This window comes from Mytilus californianus, unplaced genomic scaffold (genome assembly GCF_021869535.1).
Source record: "Mytilus californianus isolate M0D057914Y unplaced genomic scaffold, xbMytCali1.0.p SCAF_1, whole genome shotgun sequence".
In the NCBI taxonomy this organism is placed as follows: Eukaryota; Metazoa; Mollusca; class Bivalvia; order Mytilida; family Mytilidae; genus Mytilus; species Mytilus californianus.
This window is the reverse complement of record NW_026262581.1, coordinates 19,852,508-19,868,569: the sequence shown is the minus strand read 5'-3', so window position 1 is coordinate 19,868,569 and position 16,062 is coordinate 19,852,508. Positions and strand designations below refer to the sequence as shown.

Sequence of the window (16,062 nt, the reverse complement as noted above, 5' to 3'; positions counted from 1 at the left end):
TATTATTGTCACTGAGAAAACTCTCCACAAGAGACCAAATGGAACAGAAATTAACAACTACAGGTCACCATACAGCCTTCAATAATAAGTAAAACCCATACCTTATAGTCATCTATAAAAGGCCCCGAAATTACAAATGTAAATCAAATCAAACGAGAAAACTAAATTATGAACTAAAAAATGAACCAACAACTAATATGATACACAGCATGAAATGCCAACCCCTGAATTACAGACTCCTGTCTTGGGACAGGCAAAGACAGAATGTGGCGGGGTTACACTAGTTTGAAGGTTACAATAGCGCAATTATTCGTAATGCATATTCCGAATGGTACCAGCGATGTTTCGTATTTTATTTCTCGAAGACTACACAAACTAGGAAAAAAAAACGAATGCCTCTTCTTCGTTCTAATTGATATAAAGTAGGATTTGAAATGATGTTCTGTGCAAAACATTTCTTTATATTTTGATATATCTTGCCTGTAATACTATTTTGTCATTGGAGAGTGTACATGTAGGTCTTGATGTCAGATCTTGGAAAGGTTGTATTAGATTTATGCAATGCGTCTAGACTCTGCATGGCCTGTATACCAGTGCATGATATATAGACACATGTCTTTGTTTTTTGTCGACTATTTTGTTATGAAGTAGGTCGTTTGTTTTCTAATTGAATTGTTACATGATTTTGAGGTCGGAACATTTTATATTGCCGACTATGTCTCCACCGGGACTCGAACCCGGGACCTCTGTGTTACAAGGCAGCGCGTATACCGACTGAGCTAAAGAAGTACTTCCCTAGATCAACCGCTTACGGCTGACTAAGTATCTACTAATGAAGGGAAGCAATCCCGTCACAATTGTTTACATCCTCTTCTTTTAAGCTTTGGTCGATTGTTGTCTCATTGGCAATCATACCACGTACATCTACTTATATTTATATAGTTCCAAAAAAACCGGTATAATCATAATAATAGAAAATGCGAGAATACCAATTTTATTCGTATAACAAAGAAAACCATAAAGTCCTACAAATCTCTCTGAAAATAAAACAAAAACCGAAACAAACATACGTATTCTGATGATACATAAATTACAAAAGTTTAAGTTAAAGAAATATTTTAAAATAAATCTTATATATGTACCTGAACGTATCACTCCTTATGCTCCTGGTAGGTTTGTTGTCTTTACTTTTCTCACTACTTGAGTTTACTACACAATATCCAAACACAATTTATGATTATCGTTCACAAATGTAAAATTAAGTGTCTAAATTATTCATAACGAACAACAGTACGGTTTACTGTGTGCCTGTATAATCTTGATAATTCCCCACAACACTAAATGCTTGTCAATCACAGCATGATTTTACTACAGATCTCGGAAATAGTCGTCATCATCTCGTCTGCACATCTAACTTATGTACGCGTAAAATTTCACATTTACAATGCTGCCATATGTTGTTGTGTATTTTAATGAATGTTGATGCCATCTACGACAAAAGAAGTGAAAGTGAAAAAAAGAACAAAATTGGCGACAGGTATGTTTTATACATGATTAACAAATATTTATAACTGTGGCTGTACAATGAATTTACGCTTGTTGAAATAAACGATGAAAAAACTAAGAATTAATTCAATGATCTTTAATCGTGTTCAAACATGCATCGATCTTAAAAGACATCGAAAAATTAGAAAAATTCAAATCCTTAAACGCTGTACGAGTATAAGACATGAAATTTTATCTTTTGTGATTTAGAACAAGTTAAAATGTATAGTCAATAATCATGATAATGGGTTAAGTGTACTAAATACATGTTTTTAAGTGAACACGTGATCTATTTTCACTGCTCTTTGGTCGGGTCTAAGGGTCGGGTTGTTGTTGATACATTCCCCATTCCCACCCTCAATTTTAACAAAACTTATACATATAGTGTTAATATACTGTAACAGCAACCTAATAATACACCATTATTCTTCTTTTTATGATACTAGTCATGCTAGTAATCAGGCATTCAGTAAGAATCAATTTTAATGCATATTTTCTCCGAGGAAAGGGGGGGAAATATTCTTGTTTACGTACTGATCACTGCAGTGGCGGATTTACTTGGAGTCAGAGGGGGCCACGTGCCCCTCCCCATCGCAAGGTCAAGGTCACCAGCAAACTTTGTATTGCTATTGAATCTACTTATCCACATCTAAGATATTATTTACAGCTTGATTTGACTTATACACTTGTCGTTAATCAAACCCAGGCTCCAGTCGCGGATCCAGAACTTTTTCCAAAGGGGAAAGGGAAGGGGGGGGGGGGGGGGGAACCGCTGACTGACCTTCATTGAATCCCTATTTAATCAACCAAATTTTTCCCATGAAAGAGGGGGCCGGACCACCCAGAGCCCCGTGGATCCGCCTATGGCAGCTTCAACATGCGTTATTTATGACAGCTTATCGTTGGGTGTGTAAATATTGACACCTGTCTGAAATGTCTCCTTGCAAAAGCTTTTATGTAAACTACATGTACATGTAATTTGAACAGCACGAATATTTCTATTGGTTTTTAAAACAATATTACAGATAAAGGATGTACTTGGGTGAAAATGAAAAAATCTAGAGTTTAAAAAGGTGATACTATTAGTCAGAAAGGAATTAGTAAAGGAACAAAATAAGCTAAAAATATTGATAGGTTAGAGAGCTCCTTTTCGAGATATCTAATCTTTAAAAAATGGCGGGAAAAGGCTGACTCTTACCTTATATTTAGTATTGGCATCATTTGGGTCTCAAATCGAAAGAAAAGAAATCTGGAGTCTGCTTAATGTTTGGTTAATGACGTTTTATGAGCTTTTGAAGTCTTAAATGAAAAGAAAAATGGGTGTTATGGGGCAAAATATTTTACCCTGTATCGTATAAAAAAAAAACGAAGGAGTCAGAACATTTGACAAGAATTCCTCATTAAGATCATTTAACAGGTGAAATCTTCTTTCAGGAAAGAAATTATATATGCCAGTTGTTTTAGTGTTTATTGGAACACCCTTCAATAAAATGTAAAAGCGGTTTCCTAAACCCCGGCTAATTACCCACCAGGTCTGGGGGCATGCACCCAATATTAGTATCCTCATGGAAGTATTATCATTTATATTGACAGGAACTCCAACAAGTGGACTTCAATCGTTTATAGTGCGATGCAGCATTAACTATCTGTTAATTAACTCGACATGTCATATGGATGCATTGGATCGATTTTTTGGAACCTCGTGACATTGTAATAACGGAACATACCGAAATAACCGGATGTGTACTTCATTGTTAAGGAAATGACATTTACCGACCATGTCATTAATGACATATATGTCAGTTTTTACGCAATGTTTGCCTTAAAATAAATAAAAAGGAAGAAAAGAAATCCCCGCAACTATTTTCATAATAAAAAAAAAAAAAAAAAAAAATTACCCTCAAGCCATAAACATTTCAGTTTAAGTTACAATCAGTTTACAAGTTTTGTTTTATTCATGAAAGGGCCGTTGGCTTAACACGCATAACGGTTATATATACAGGCTTGAAAATCATAAAATTCTTATAAAAAGTATTAATCAGCAATTATCATCGCGCTTTGACAATGTTTTTTAATTTAAGTGTTTATTGAAATAATTTCCCCCCCCCAAAAAAAAATTCAAAAGTTTATTCCAGTAGCGGCGGGAGCCGGGGGAGGTTAAAGGGTTTTGATCAGAAAAACATCAAATATTTACTATTATTTTAATTGTAGCATATCAGTTTGAAAAAATAGTTTGATTGCATCATTTACCAGAAATTAAAATTTATATTATCATACAAATATAAAACTGCATGTTTGTTTAACTTCCAGTGACAAATATTTCAGACATATGCAGAACGAATCCTCTGTCCAAATGACACAATTATGACGTATTTTTCGCTAACAAATAGCTAGTTAATTGGTATATGTGCGTACCTTGCAAGGTCCTTATGCCCGTCTGACAGTTTTCAATTGACCTCGAGCTCATTTCATGGATCAGTGAAAATGCAAGTGTGTCAATTTTTAAATAAAGCATGTAATTACTATTTTTCACTGTTTTATGCACAATATATATAAATAACCCGAATAATTCAGACCATCTTTTTAATCGATATCTTTTGTTAATCACAACAAGATGTGTTATTTGCTAGATATTTATGATGCATACAATTAAAAGTGAACAGACAACACCGTGCTGTAATCAATACTTGTGGGAAAGTCAAATGACCAACGCTTAGTGAAAATGAAATAACAAACAACCATCAATTCTGAAATTATCTTGAACACAAAAATTCACAGCTGCAGACTCCTTCATCTCTTCTTCTACATTTGCACAAGAGAAATTTTAATAGCAGATACCCGATTTGATGCCGTACCAACCGTAGCACGACATGGGAGCCGAGATTAAACGAAAATAATTGATATATACGCCTAATATCAACGTACGTTTTATGAATCATAATCAACAGTATTGGAAGTATTTTTAGCTGCATCATGGCATTATTTTCACTTGGATATAATACTTATTTATAGCAAACGATAGTGTGTGTACTCGATTATGCTTTCAAGTAACTGTTGCACGAATGGTTCATAAGCAGATTTAGTAGACATTACTTTATATTATATCTGATTTTGCATGCTATAAATATTATGAAAAAAGTATAACATGAATAGGTTGGAATTTTATGGGTAGGATTTTAGAAAACATGACAAAATAAGATCAATTTCAATATACACAAGCTAGTAATCTCATTTTTAAGGTATTAATGCCTCGCAGGCCAGGATCAAGCTAGCAGCCACTACGCTTGCAGCCAGTTTTCAGATATGGCTTTAAACAAAAAGTTGCATCAGATTCAAACTTAGTTAACTTGAAACCGTTTTTATTAATTTATGACTACTAAATTATCTGTTTTAAGGATACAATTAAGCAGTCAAAGACACTCTGATTAAATGAATTTCAAAATTTCAGTTCGTGTTCATTAATTTAACGACAATTCATTTAATAGTGTCTTTGACTGCTTCATTGTATATATAAAACACACGATTTAGGGGTTACTAGTATATTAATAAAAAAAAATTAAGTTAGAATGAATCTTATGCATTTTTTTTTGGTTTATAGACATATCTGAAAAATGGCTGCCAGCGGAGTGGCTGGTCGTTCATACGTACATTTAATTCGAATTTGAACGATCTTGGTCGAGCGGGTATTACTATATAATAGGGGCAATAAGTTTTTTTTATCCTTGTCTGTACTTCCTTAAGAACGTCCCAAAATTGGTTTCCATTCTCTAACATTAGTTTCCCTCAACCAAATGTTATGAAACTTATACACAATGCTAATTACCACAAAACACAGATCAAGTTTGAATTTTGGTGGCGTCACTTTTGCCATTCTTGAGTTATTCCCCTTTACAAATGGAAAAATTGCTGAATTTTTTGTTTCCGTTCTCTAACTTTAGTTTGCCACACTTAAATGTTATGAAACTTATACACAATGCTAATTACCGCAAAACATAGACCAAGGTTGAATTTTGGTGGCGTCATTTTAACTGTTCTAGAGTTATGCCCCTTTACAAATGGAAAAATTGCTAATTGTTTTGTTTCCGTTCTCTAACTTTAGTTTGCCTCAACCAAACTTTATGGAACTTATAAACAATGTTTATTACCACAAAACACAGACCAAGTTTGAATATTGGTGGCGTCACTTTTGCCGTTCTAGAGTAATGCCCCTTTCAAATGGAAAAAATGTTTATTTTTTTGTTTCCGTTCTCTGACTTTAGTTTTCCTCAACCAAATGTTATGAAACTTATACACAATGCTTATTACTACAAAACACAGATCAAGTTTGAACTTTGGTGGCGTCATTTTTTACCGTTCTAGAGTTATGCCCTTTACAAATGGAAAAATTGCTGGATTTTTTGTTTCGGTTGTCTAACTTAAGTTTGCCTCAACTAAATGTTATGAAACGTATACACAATGCTAATTACCACAAAACTTAGAGCAAGTACAAATTTGGGTAGCGTCACTTTTACAGTTCTTGAGTTGTGTCCCTTTATAACATGATATGCAAGCGGGGGCAGCATCTGTGTCCATTCCCATTTATTTAGTTTATTTTTTTAGAATGCATTTCTTTAAGGTTTGATTTTTAGCGGGAAAAAAACAAATTCGGTGACCTTATTTAATTTCTACTGTAACGTCACCACAACTTCTACACTCTATAACGCTATTATACCATACAGTGTCGTAAAAAAAATCGTGAGCGTGAACTATTCCTAACTATTGCCAATTCTCAAGCGTAGTCAATTGATGAGGAAATAGACTTACTAGTTTTTAAGGACATTTCTGCTGCCAATACAAACACGCACATTGGCAAATATGTAAATATACTGCAAGTGAAAGAAAGTTACTGTATAGACAGTAACTCCATCTTTTCTAAATTAGACAGGTTTCACATCTATTTTTAAATGTTTGTATTGTCCTAATATTATGAATCAAATATCGAGTTTGAAATTGTCCCGATTAACACAGTGTTGACAGAATGTTTCTCATGATACATATTCTAAAACTGAACTTATAGTTCGCGAAAACCTCCTCAAAATTTGTTGTATACTCAGATATCAGAATGTCTGTAAAGGTGCTCGTACTCTTTCTAAATTGATATCAAAATTGCCCTATGCAGGTACAATCTTCTCATTTTATAGATATCAACGTCAGAATGACGATAACAGAAAGTATTGAGACATTCAATGCAGTTAACCCTGTAACGATATACATATAGCAGGCTTATTTATACGTAAGAGAGCTACCATTTGACTTTAATTGGGGGAAAAAGGGGGGAAGATGAAAAATGTTGTCCTGCTTTTTTTTTTTAATTGTAATCTCTGTTCTGCCTTTTTCTTTTTGTTTTCCCCTGTATTCGGTCCTGACGTTTTTTTTTCTTCAAATTTCATCCCAGCCGCCTCCCCCCCCTCCCCTAAAAATGAAATGGAAGCTTCCTTATAATATTAACGTAACGTCACACTGTCTGGTACATGTAGCAATCTTTTTTCTCTAATTCTTCGTCAATTTATCCCTTTCTGTACCCATTGTATAAAAAAAAAATTAATCAACGTGTGGTTCGTTTGATCTCAGTTCTTCATTGGTTAAAATCCGATTATGACGTCGAGTTTTCTTGCTTTCCTCTGAATTTCCTATTGCGACGGCATGAAAAAAGGCGACCATGCCTGATGACGTCACATACAAAGAACACATCTTTTTGCAGATCATTCGAAAAGAAGGAATAAATTTGCCTGCGTGTTTGTTTGAAAATCATTAGAGAAACAGATTCCACCACCAAATCTCGTGTAATACGATATTTATCCACTCTCGACAGTTAAATTTTAAATATTTAAAACGCTCGGCGAGCCTCGCGTTTTAAATTTGAAAATTTAACTGTCTCGAGTGGATAAATATTGTATCACACTCGATGCAGTGGTAGAATCTATATGTATCAACGATTTATCTATTTACAGGAAAGGAAAAGAACTTCTACCCAAGACATGATACATTTACAGGAAAGGAAAAGAAGACTTCTACTCAAGGCATGATATATTTACAGGAAAGGAAAAGAAGACTTCAACTTAAGGCATGATCTATTACTGCTGTATAAAGACACCAAATAAAGGACAGAGCTTATTTTCTATTTAATCTGTATGGTTTGAATTATAATATTTGCTGTAAATGTTAAACAGTTGAAATTAAAACCACATTCTGCAAGATTATAAACTCACTTCAAATGTGTAAATTTTTTCATGGTCTCCCATAGGGTGTAATTTTTTCCAAACAGGCTGGGAAATTCACCAGATTATATTGATTGATTGATTGATTTGTTGGTGTTTAACGCCACTTTCAACACTATTTATTGTGCTATTTCGTTGCGGTCATTTTTTATTGATGGGGGAAGCCGGATTGCCCGAAGAAAACCACGAACCTTCGATAGGAAAACTGACAATCATGGGCCTAGTCAATTAAGATTGGAGTCGAGCGCACCTTGCACGAGCGGAATTCGAATTCATAATCTCAGCGTTGACTGGCTAGCGATACAGTAGTTGGACTACTTGTAGCACTTGGCCATCGAGGCCCCGACAGATTAAAACATACGAGTCAATTTATAGCTATTCATAAATAAGGGGATCGGGTATGATTGTCAATGAGACATCTATTCCTCAAAGATCATTTTAAGTGGTTTTTATACGACCGCAAAAAAATTTTTGTGGTCGTATATTGGTATGACGTTGGCGTCGTCGTCGTCGTTGTCGTTGTCGTCGTCGTCCGGCGTCGTCCTGCGTCGTCCGAAGACACATTGGTTTTCGCACTCTAACTTTAGTTTAAGTGAATGGATCTCTATGAAATTTTACCACAAGGTTCAATACCACAAAAGGAAGGTTGGGATTGATTTTGGGGGTTATGGTACTAACAGTAAAGGAATAAGGGGCCAAAAAGGGGCCAAAATAAGCATTTTTGTAACTTCCAGACATAACTTGTGTGTTAGTGTATGGATCTCTCTGACATTGTACCACAAGGTTCCATATCACAAAAGGAATGCTGGGATTGACTTTGGGGGTAATTGCCTCAAAATTTTAGGAATTAGGGGCCAAAATGGGGCAAAAAACAAGCATTTTTCTAGTTTCAGGACAATAACTTGTGTGTAAGTGTATGGATCTTTCTGAAATTGTACTACAAGGTTCCATATCACAAAGGGAAAGCTAGGTTTGAGTTTTGGGGTAATTGCCCTAAATGTTTAGGAATTTGGGGCCAAAAAGGGGCCAAAAAACACATTTTTCTAGTTTCCAGACAATAACTTGTGTTCAAGTGTATGGATCTCTCTAAAATTGTACTGCAAGGTACCATACCACAAAGGGAAGGCTGGGATTGAGTTTGGGGGTGATTAATCATAAGGGGGTTCAAAAAAATTGGGGGGGGGGGGGGGGGGATTTTTTTTTTTTTCCTTTTTTTTTCTTTTAAAATTTTTCATTTTAAGTTGGTTATTTCTGATTTATATTTAAAAGCAAATAATAATGCTATGGTAGGAGATACACACCAAACAGGATGTGTAAATTATTATATTATAAGTATTGTGCAATAGCAAGAAATTTTCAATTGCACAGTATTGCACAATAGCAAGAAATCTTCAATTGCACAGTATTGCGCAATAGCAAGAAATCTTCAATTGCACAGTATTGCGCAATAGCAAGGAATGTCCAATAGCACAATATTGCGCAATAGCAAGATATTGTCAATTGTACAGTATTGCGCAATAGCAAGAAATATTTAATTGCACAGTATTGTGCAAAAGAAGATACTTCATATAAATTGCTTATTTCTTGACCAATTTCAGTGGGGTTTTATTCTTGAGTTCTTGGGGTTCTTTAATATGCTGAATCTAACCTTGTATTTAGTTTTTGGATTTTGGGCCCCGTTTTTAAATTGGTCCACATTGAGGTCCAAAGGGTCCAAAATTAAACTTTGTTTGATTTCATCAAGAATTGAATTATTGGGATTCTTTGATATGCCGAATCTAACCGTGTATTTAGATTCTTAATTTTTGGTTCCGTTTTCAAATTGGTCTACATTAAGGTCCAAAGGGTCCAAAATTAACCTTAGTTTGATTTTAACAAAAATTTAATTCTTAGGGTTCTTTGATATGCTGAATCTAACCATGTATTTAGATTTTTGATTATGGGCCCAGTTTTCAAGTTGGTCCAAATCGGGGTCCAAAATTAAACTTTGTTTGATTTCAACAAAAATTGAATATATGGGGTTCTTTGATATGCTGAATCTAACCATGTATTTAGATTTTTGACTTTTGGGCCCCGTTATCAACTTTGTCCACATTGAGGTCAAAAGGGTCCAAAATTAAACTTTGTTTGATTTCATCAAAAATTGAATTCTTGGGGTTCTTTGATATGCTGAATCTAACCATGTATTTAGATTTTGGATATTGGACCATAATAGCTATAGGTGAATGTCCAATTTAAAATTTTTAAGTTCTTAGACCACATTCATTCTGTGTCAGAAACCTATGCTGTGTCAAATATTTAATCACAATCCAAATGCAAAGCTGTATCAAGCTTGAATGTTGTGTCCATACTTGCCCCAACTGTTCAAGGTTCAACCTCTGCGGTCGTATCAAGCTGCGCCCTGCGGAGCATTTTATTAACAATTAATGGCAACCTTACGGCCTTCAACATGAGAAAAACCATACTGTTTAGTCGCCTATCAAAGGCCCCCATATACATGATTACAGTTACACAAGAGTTTGTGAGGAAATTAGCCCATTTCCTATACTGTATCATCTCTATCTCTGATGTTTGTTGTTTAATTTATCAGTGTGAATGTTTCCCCAGCCAATGATTTCTTTCAATAGTGTTATCTGCTGCTGAAAATGTTTCGCATTCACAACAGTGACTCTTTTCTATTCTTACAGTATCTGTTAGACGACATATTTCTCGCTGTTGTATACAACAGAATGTGCAATCATTGTGCAATGCATGAGTATTTTCTTCAAGCCTGTGAACTTATTTTGGTTATCATCTCTGTGGGAATAATTCCCCAGTCTATAGAAAACTATTTGGTTTAAATCTTTGTGAAGAAATTTCCCCAGTCTAAATATTTGTTTTGGTTATCAACTGTGTAAGGAAATTTCCCCATTCTATTGATTTCGGTATCATTCCCATCTTTTTTGGGAAATTTCCCCAGTCTATTGATTTATTTTTGATTATGAAATTTTAGTGATTTCGTTTTCGTTATCATCTTTTTTGGGAAATTTCCCCAGACTTTTGATTTCTTTTTGGTTATCAACTTTGTAGGGAAATTTCCCCATTTTAGTGATTTCGTTTTCGTTATCATCTTTTTAGGGAAATTTCCCCATTCTATTGATTTCTTGTTGGTTATCATCTTTTTGGGGAGATTTCCCCATTCTATTGACTTCTTGTTGGTTATCGTCTTTTTGGGGAAATTTCCCCATTCTATTGATTTCTTGTTGGTTATCATCTTTTTGGGGAGATTTCCCCATTCTATTGACTTCTTGTTGGTTATCGTCTTTTTTGGGGAAATTTTACCATTCTATTGATTTCTTTTTAGTTTTCATCATTTTGGGGAGATTTTATCATTCTATTGATTTCTTTTTCGTAAACATCGTTTTAGGGAAACTTCCCCATTCTATTGATTTGTTGTTGGTCATCATCTTTTTGGGGAAATTTCCCAAATTATTGATATCTGATTGGTTATCAACTTTATGGGGAAATTTCCCCAATACTTGTTAACAAATAATTTCTGCGTTTCTTGTATATGTAAAGTAATACGTGTTTATTTCTTGAGATTGTTCTCCAAGTTTTGTTGTGTAGTGTTATTTGATACCATCATCAAATATATGTGTTACAATCATGCCAGTTAAATGTTTGTTGGAATATTTTGTTCACACAAATAGAAAACATTGAAAAAAGAGAATAAAATAGAAATTCTCTTTTCAAATAGATTGCGTTTACAGCTGTTGTCTAAATAATATCCAACCGGTTCATCAAGCCGCCAAGTTTTACAAATATGCAAGTGGCAACAGTAGTTTTTCAATAATCTAAACAAAAATGCATGAACTCCAAACGGCTATGCGACATTGAATCCTCCGACATAGTAAACATCTCCTGGTTAGGTTGCAAACAATATCATGAACATAAGTAACTTGATTGAGGGTAATAAAAATTTGAGAGAATTGCGCAACGTTATATTGCTGGGGTTGCATTTAACTGGCATGTACCAGTAGTCTATCAACAGTTTTATCTTTGCTTCAGGTTGACCGTAATAATGTTTATTGTAGGGGAAATTAAAAGTACACGTATATACCACATATCATTTAAAGATAGAATAAAATAATTCATCCGAACATTTCTTGTTTTGTAAAAAGAAATCGGGGAAAATTTAAGACGGTTTAAATCTAGGGATTTATAATCGCCTTTTACGTTATGGATTGTTCCACTGGCAGAAATAAATACTAGTATGCATATTTAGAGGAAGAACATTTAGCACGAACTTTAAAAGGTAGGTACTACAAAACGGTCGATCGGTATGAAAGACAGGTATTTAGACTACTTCTGCAATAAAAGGACTACTTGGACAGGAGAGAAATTTTACCTGTGAGCGGACCTCTCAATGACTTTATTGTTGCAAAGCTTCTTTAACGTAAAGTGGGCATGGCACTCTCTGTACAGCATTTGTTGATTATGTGTTGCTTGCCTAACGTCCAGTTGCATATACCTCATTCATATTCAGGTCGGGAACAGAATAAGTAGGTTTTGCAAGGAAGGTCAAACAGATGGAAGCCGAGACAAATTTTCCCTTGTAACATGCTACCTACGGACCCGCCTGGTATTTGTTACAAAAGGTCTCTGACATACAGGGAGCAACACACTATACCTTCACGAAACATTGGATAAGACGTCCGCATTCTGACCTGTCCGGTCTTGACTGCGAATTTACACGTATAACAGAGTCAAATGAACGCCAAACCTTGACCAGTGTTTAACTGATGGACAAGAGAAGTCCATAGATGAAAATATTTCCATACTTAAGTCAACCATTTGAGTCTCCATTCATAATAAACCGAGTTTAACGTTCCAATTCCGACCGGGCTTTCCGGCATTCGACACAGCCAAACGAATGCTACTCCCAAGTATTGTCAACCCTTAGGCATTGGCCAACTACAACATTTACATATACTTCACAACAGAATTAATATGCATTTTGAAAAATCCAGCATGCTCTTAATTTTAGATGCATGGTTAATGCTGATCATACAACTTGGTGGCTGCCATCTGTCGGTCGACAATGTCTTCAGGTCAAGGCAAAGAAACTCGTGATAAATGAAACTACAGATAATGTCAGTATTTTGTTTTTTTCTGTGTATTGCTTTTCTTTTTGAATTAATCAAATTTTGAATGTATACATGTTATCGGCAATCGTTTACAAAGATTTGAAATGGTAAAGTTGAAGTCATTTGTATGAAAGGTTTACGGATGTCATTTTGACATGACCGAAGTTATCTTCATGTTTTTGTGTAAAGGACTGTCATTTGTTTACACGACTTCGTTATTGATTTGGCCTTCCAACTATTTTGACTCGAGCTGATTAGTCTTATGTAGACGAATCGTGTACGCGTGTTGAGCGTACTAAACTTTTCTACTTTCTACAATTGTGGTGTCTGTCTTTCTTAAAAAAAAAAGTTTTCGAAATACCTTGGAGTCTTGTCTTCTCTTTGAAACTAGTCGTAGCTAAATTGCGTCGCCTTTTTTCTAATTGTTACACTAATGAACACTCATCATTACCGGATACTTCGGGTAAGACAACGAGTGTCAACAGTGGAGTAGGAACTTCCTCCTTGTGAGAACCTGTGGGTACTGTTGTTTTGGGTTTTGTTTCCATTTATTATGATAGTTAGTTTCATGTGTGGTGTTTTGGTTTCATTTAACCGTCCATGGGGTTGTTTACCGTTTTTTTTGTAGTCGTCGTGTCATTGCTTGATTATTTCTTTAATTATATTTTTAAGTTTATTTGTCATGAAAGAAATTCTGTTTTCATTGCATCGTTGGCATGCCTATTGAATTTTAGCACCACATTAACTAGACTCGGTACGAAAAAAGTAAATAAAAAAAATACCGAACTCAAAGGAAAATTTAAAATGGAAAGTCACCTATCAAATGGCAAAATCAAAAATCCAAACACATCAAACGAATGGAAATCAACTGTCTTATTCCTAACATGGTACAGGCATATCCTTATGTAGAAAATGGTGGGTTAAACATGGTTTTATAGCTGGCTAAACCAAAATAGACCTGGTCTATTGTGTAGTAAATTTGCCTTAGTTTCTGCTTCATTTGATTGCTCTCAGATTGACGTAAATCCCACATATCCTTCAATTCATATCATCAATGTCAAAAAAGGGACAGCCACTTCTTGGATAGATGTTCAGTTGAAAGATTTTATTGGAATATTAAGTTTTCAAAAATTATATGATATTATGAATTTAATCATAAACATTTATTCAAATGTGTACATCAAATGAAATTGAATACAAAGAAATTTACAAAATGCAGTATATCTTTCATTGCTTTTGATGATTGTTATATGATATTTACCAGTGATAGAAGAATGTTTTCATTTAGCTCAATTGATATAGAATGTTGGAAACAAATTTAAAACCGAGATCAACTTTAAAATGTCATCGATTTGTAAATCTCAAACACACGTGAGATTAAGGAAATTAAATATATCTGAACTAAATTAATGAGCTCTCTCATATTCATTCATTTATTATAGATTTATTTTGGTTGATAAACAATATTTCCATATTCTGTATTCTTCAAAATATTACATGTATGCATATCAAAACCGATTCGGTATTGATCCAAGACTCGAGATGGACATGGCAGCTTACTATTTCGAAACCTTTTAGTGATATTTCGAAGAAATTGATATCTGAACAAGATGATATGTTTTTGTGTCAAAAATGGCAGTTTAGAAATTTCATAAGAAAATCCTTTTGTCTTTTGGACAATACAAATATAATGGTTAAAACATGAATGTGGAACCCTGGAAATGGCTTAAAAGACAAAGTCATTACCCGCGATGTTCAACCAAGCTCAAAGTTAGAAATAAATTGTTAGTAGACTGTTCAAATACCATCGACATTAACATATAATTTCTCTGGCAAACTGTTCAAAAACAATAAATACTGCAGTCTGCCTACAAATTAAGTTTGAGTCATCTGCTATTTTTTTTTCAGGGACATCTTGAAAGGATTCTCGTACAATTCAAGTTTGATCCAGAGATTGAGTTTAATCGAGTATTTTGTCGGAATGAATTTAGTAATAGTCGGGCAATGAACATAGGGACTGAATATTATGAATGCCTTTTGCAAGTTGGTGATGGTAATATATAGATGTAACCACCTAGTATAAAGCAGCATTCGCAAGTGTATATATGCATCCCTGAGCTAACGAAAACTATTGTTCATGTAGCTAAGCTGACTGAGAGGCAAAGATGCTGCGTTATACACATTGTCTTGATAACACATAGGAATTGATTAAAATTTTGTTAAGGGTAGAACACAATTTTGCTATTGCAAATTGACAGATCTAAGATTATGTTAAAAGATTAAAAGTATATTATATAGAGTATAATATTACCAAATAAAAATGAAACAGAAACTTCTTGTTCAGAATGCAGAATAATGTATTTGAAATAAAATAAAAAAACAACATCAAATTTTATTGTTAACTAACTGAAAATATCTGAATTGATAATAATGAAGAACATGAACATCTTTTCTTCTCTTATGAATTATATAAAACTTAAGTTGTAAACTGATTCAATGGACACATATCTGTGGGATTTGAAACTATCGTATTAACAAAATACATAACACAACACAAATGGAACCAATTGCAAGATTCAAAATACAGAAAATAACATTGCCAAAAAAAAAAGAAACGATTAACAACAATTTAGAAAGCAAATCTTTCAGATTACACTCGATTATTGACTCTTGTTGAAACCCAACAGTTATCATTATTATGATTAAGTTCAATTTCAAAGTGCTGTAGATTTTGTCATACTTTTTACTTATGTGTTCAAACCATGATTACATTACTTTGCTTTCAGAACAATTACAGTTGAATTTGACCTTTACAGCAGTGCAGATGGAATTTTTCATCGCCTCCACAATTGTTAATGTAGTGAAATGCTCTGCGTTTAACAGGTAAATATGTTCATGCACAAAAAAGATCGAAATTGCAAAAACGAGTCATTCAAGTTGCCAAAAAAGCTTTTTTAATATTCATTGCTGCTGCAGAAAAAGTATTCTTACCAAATTCTTATGAAAGCTGACTTGTTAAAATTTGTATTTTAGGTTTGAAATATTTTGTTTGGTGTTTCTAAAGGGTCTATATATTTCGCTGAAGCAATCGTATGTTAAAATTATAAGCGAAATTAAAGTTAATGACATTTATT

At 34.0% G+C, this 16,062-nt stretch overlaps 1 protein-coding gene across 1 annotated transcript in view; it reads left to right on the top strand.

Moving 5' to 3' along the window:
- LOC127713138 (plexin-B2-like) overlaps positions 1-14,847 on the top strand; it is a 40,302-nt gene extending 25,455 nt beyond the window's left edge. The window contains exons 5-6 of the mRNA XM_052219801.1: positions 12,829-12,938; positions 14,837-14,847. Coding sequence (XP_052075761.1) covers positions 12,829-12,938; positions 14,837-14,847 — 121 coding nt within the window. The remainder of the gene's footprint in view (positions 1-12,828; positions 12,939-14,836) is intronic.
- The last annotated feature ends 1,215 nt before the right edge of the window (positions 14,848-16,062 follow it).